Here is a 2,572-nt window from a genome sequence, read left to right as displayed (position 1 = left end):
CAATCTAACACATCCTCGCTGAATAAAAGTTTTAATTTCTTTCAAAAAAAGAAAGAATAAAAATGTACCGACCCCAAACTTTTGAACACTAGTGTATATTGTTAGAAAAGATTTCTATTTTAAATAACCGCTCTTCTTTGTAACTTTTTATTCATCAAAGAATCCTGAAAAAAAGCATCACAGCTTCCAAAAAAATATTAAGCAGCAACAGTTTCAACACTGATGATAAATCAGCATATTATACTGATTTCTGAAGATCATGTGACACTGAAGACTGGAGTAATGATGCTGAAAATACAGCTGCGCATCACAGAAATACAGTACAGTTTAATATATATTAATATATTATATATTATTTCACAATATTACAGTTTTTCCTGTATTTTTAATCAAATAAAAGCAGCCTCGATGAGCAGAAGAGACTCCTGTAAAAACATTAAAAATCATTCTGATCCCAAACTTTTGAGCGGGAGTGTAAATATTAATTTGTTTTGAAATATAGACATTTAAACAGTGGCTGTAATAAAAACATGACAAATCTACATGAATGAATATTAATGTTATATAATGCATGTATTGCTCCGCTCTAGAGGTATTTTTCTAACTGACTAATGAGTTTATGGTTTATGGATGAGGTGAATGTGACATTTGACCTTTGATTTATTTTATGTTGCATTTTCATTTGAATGGAAACTCTGATGCATTCTGTCACTCATGTGAGATCTCTTCTGATTGGTCGAGAGAGACCAGAGGGCTTAACCTTTGACCCTGAATGATCTTCACGCAGAGGAATCATCTAGAAGTCTGATGGACAGTCGCTCAGCTGTTCTTCACACTCGGTGTGCATGAATGAAGCCTGTGACCTCTGACCCTGACCGCTGACTTTATACCACATTCTAGCTTACTGCTGTTCTCTAAGCAGGGCTATTATCGTTAGCTAAAACTAATACCATGAACACATTTACTTGAAATAAAATATATTAAAAAACATATAATATAAAAATTTTAATAAAAAAAAATATATATATAGTATATAAAAATAATAAATTTTTACTGATGTACTAAAATAACTATTATAAAGCGGAGAGTTCCGGTGCTTGATTCTGATTGGCTGAGCCGCGTTCGAAGCTGTTGTAAATGACGCTACAAAGTAACACACACCTTTGTTTACGTTTGTGTGTTGCTCGGCAACCACTTTGTAGCAACCACAACTGTTTCTGAGGAGCTACATTGTTTGGTGGAAGAATACTGTGTTTATTAATATCATTACACTTTATTTGCTCCGTTTTATTTTGTGAAACCTTACTACGTATATAACCGTTTTATAAAAGCAGTAATCCCCGTGAAGCCGTGGTTTACAGTGAATTTATAACAGCTAAGAGGGTTTAGCTCCGCTTCGCGTCGTACCTAACAATGCTGTTATAATTTCACTGTAAGCCACGGCTTCTCGGGGCTTATTGCTTTAGTATAAAAGTAAAAATATATTGTGTATTCAAGTTCAGAGTGTGCTTGTTTTCGCTCTCTGTGTGTTACTTTCTTATCACGTCCTTCTGAAAATATCTCATTTCTCGTGTGCGTCTCACAGGTCAGCGGGTCACACACACAAGCGCGTGACGGAGAATCTGGCCGTGACGTTTTACGTGAACGAGCGTTTCTCTCAGGACTACAGCGGCGCGAATCTGAAACGTGTGGAGAGCAGTGTGGAGGACGACTACATCTCCAACCTCAGGAACAACTGCTGGAAAGAGAAACAACAGAGTACGTGACTCACACACACACACACACACACACACACTCACTCACACTCACACACACACACACACACACACACACACAGACACACACTCACTCACTCACACACACACACACACACACACACACACAGACACACACTCACTCACTCACACACACACACACACACACACACACACAGACACACACTCACTCACTCACACACACACACACACACACACACACACAGACACACACTCACTCACTCACACACACACACACACACACACACACACAGACACACACTCACTCACTCACACACACACACACACACACACACACACAGACACACACTCACTCACTCACACACACACACACACACACACACACACAGACACACACTCACTCACTCACACACACACACACACACACACACACACAGACACACACTCACTCACTCACACACACACACACACACACACACACACAGACACACACTCACTCACTCACACACACACACACACACTCTCACACACACACTCACTCACTCACTCACTCACTCACTCACACTCACGCACTCACTCACACTCACTCACTCACTCACGCACACACTCACGCACGCACGCACTCACTCACTCACTCACTCACTCACTCACTCACTCTCACACTCACTCACTCACTCACTCACTCACTCACTCACTCACTCACTCACTCACTCACTCACTCACTCACTCACTCACTCACTCACTCACTCACTCACTCACTCACTCACTCACTCACTCACTCACACTCACACACACACACTCACTCACTCACTCACTCACTCACTCACTCACTCACT

General features: G+C 40.6%; 1 protein-coding gene across 1 annotated transcript in view; it reads left to right on the top strand.

Annotated features, from left to right (window-relative positions):
• Positions 1-2,572, top strand: part of LOC107597775 (dnaJ homolog subfamily B member 12) — a 14,719-nt gene that overhangs the window by 8,662 nt on the left and 3,485 nt on the right. Inside the window, exon 5 of the mRNA XM_016288956.1 lies at positions 1,586-1,758. Coding sequence (XP_016144442.1) covers positions 1,586-1,758 — 173 coding nt within the window. The remainder of the gene's footprint in view (positions 1-1,585; positions 1,759-2,572) is intronic.

This window comes from Sinocyclocheilus grahami, unplaced genomic scaffold (genome assembly GCF_001515645.1).
Source record: "Sinocyclocheilus grahami isolate Dianchi unplaced genomic scaffold, SAMN03320097.WGS_v1.1 scaffold236.1, whole genome shotgun sequence".
In the NCBI taxonomy this organism is placed as follows: Eukaryota; Metazoa; Chordata; class Actinopteri; order Cypriniformes; family Cyprinidae; genus Sinocyclocheilus; species Sinocyclocheilus grahami.
Note: the sequence above shows the minus strand (reverse complement) of the source record. Positions and strands in the feature narration are given on the sequence as shown.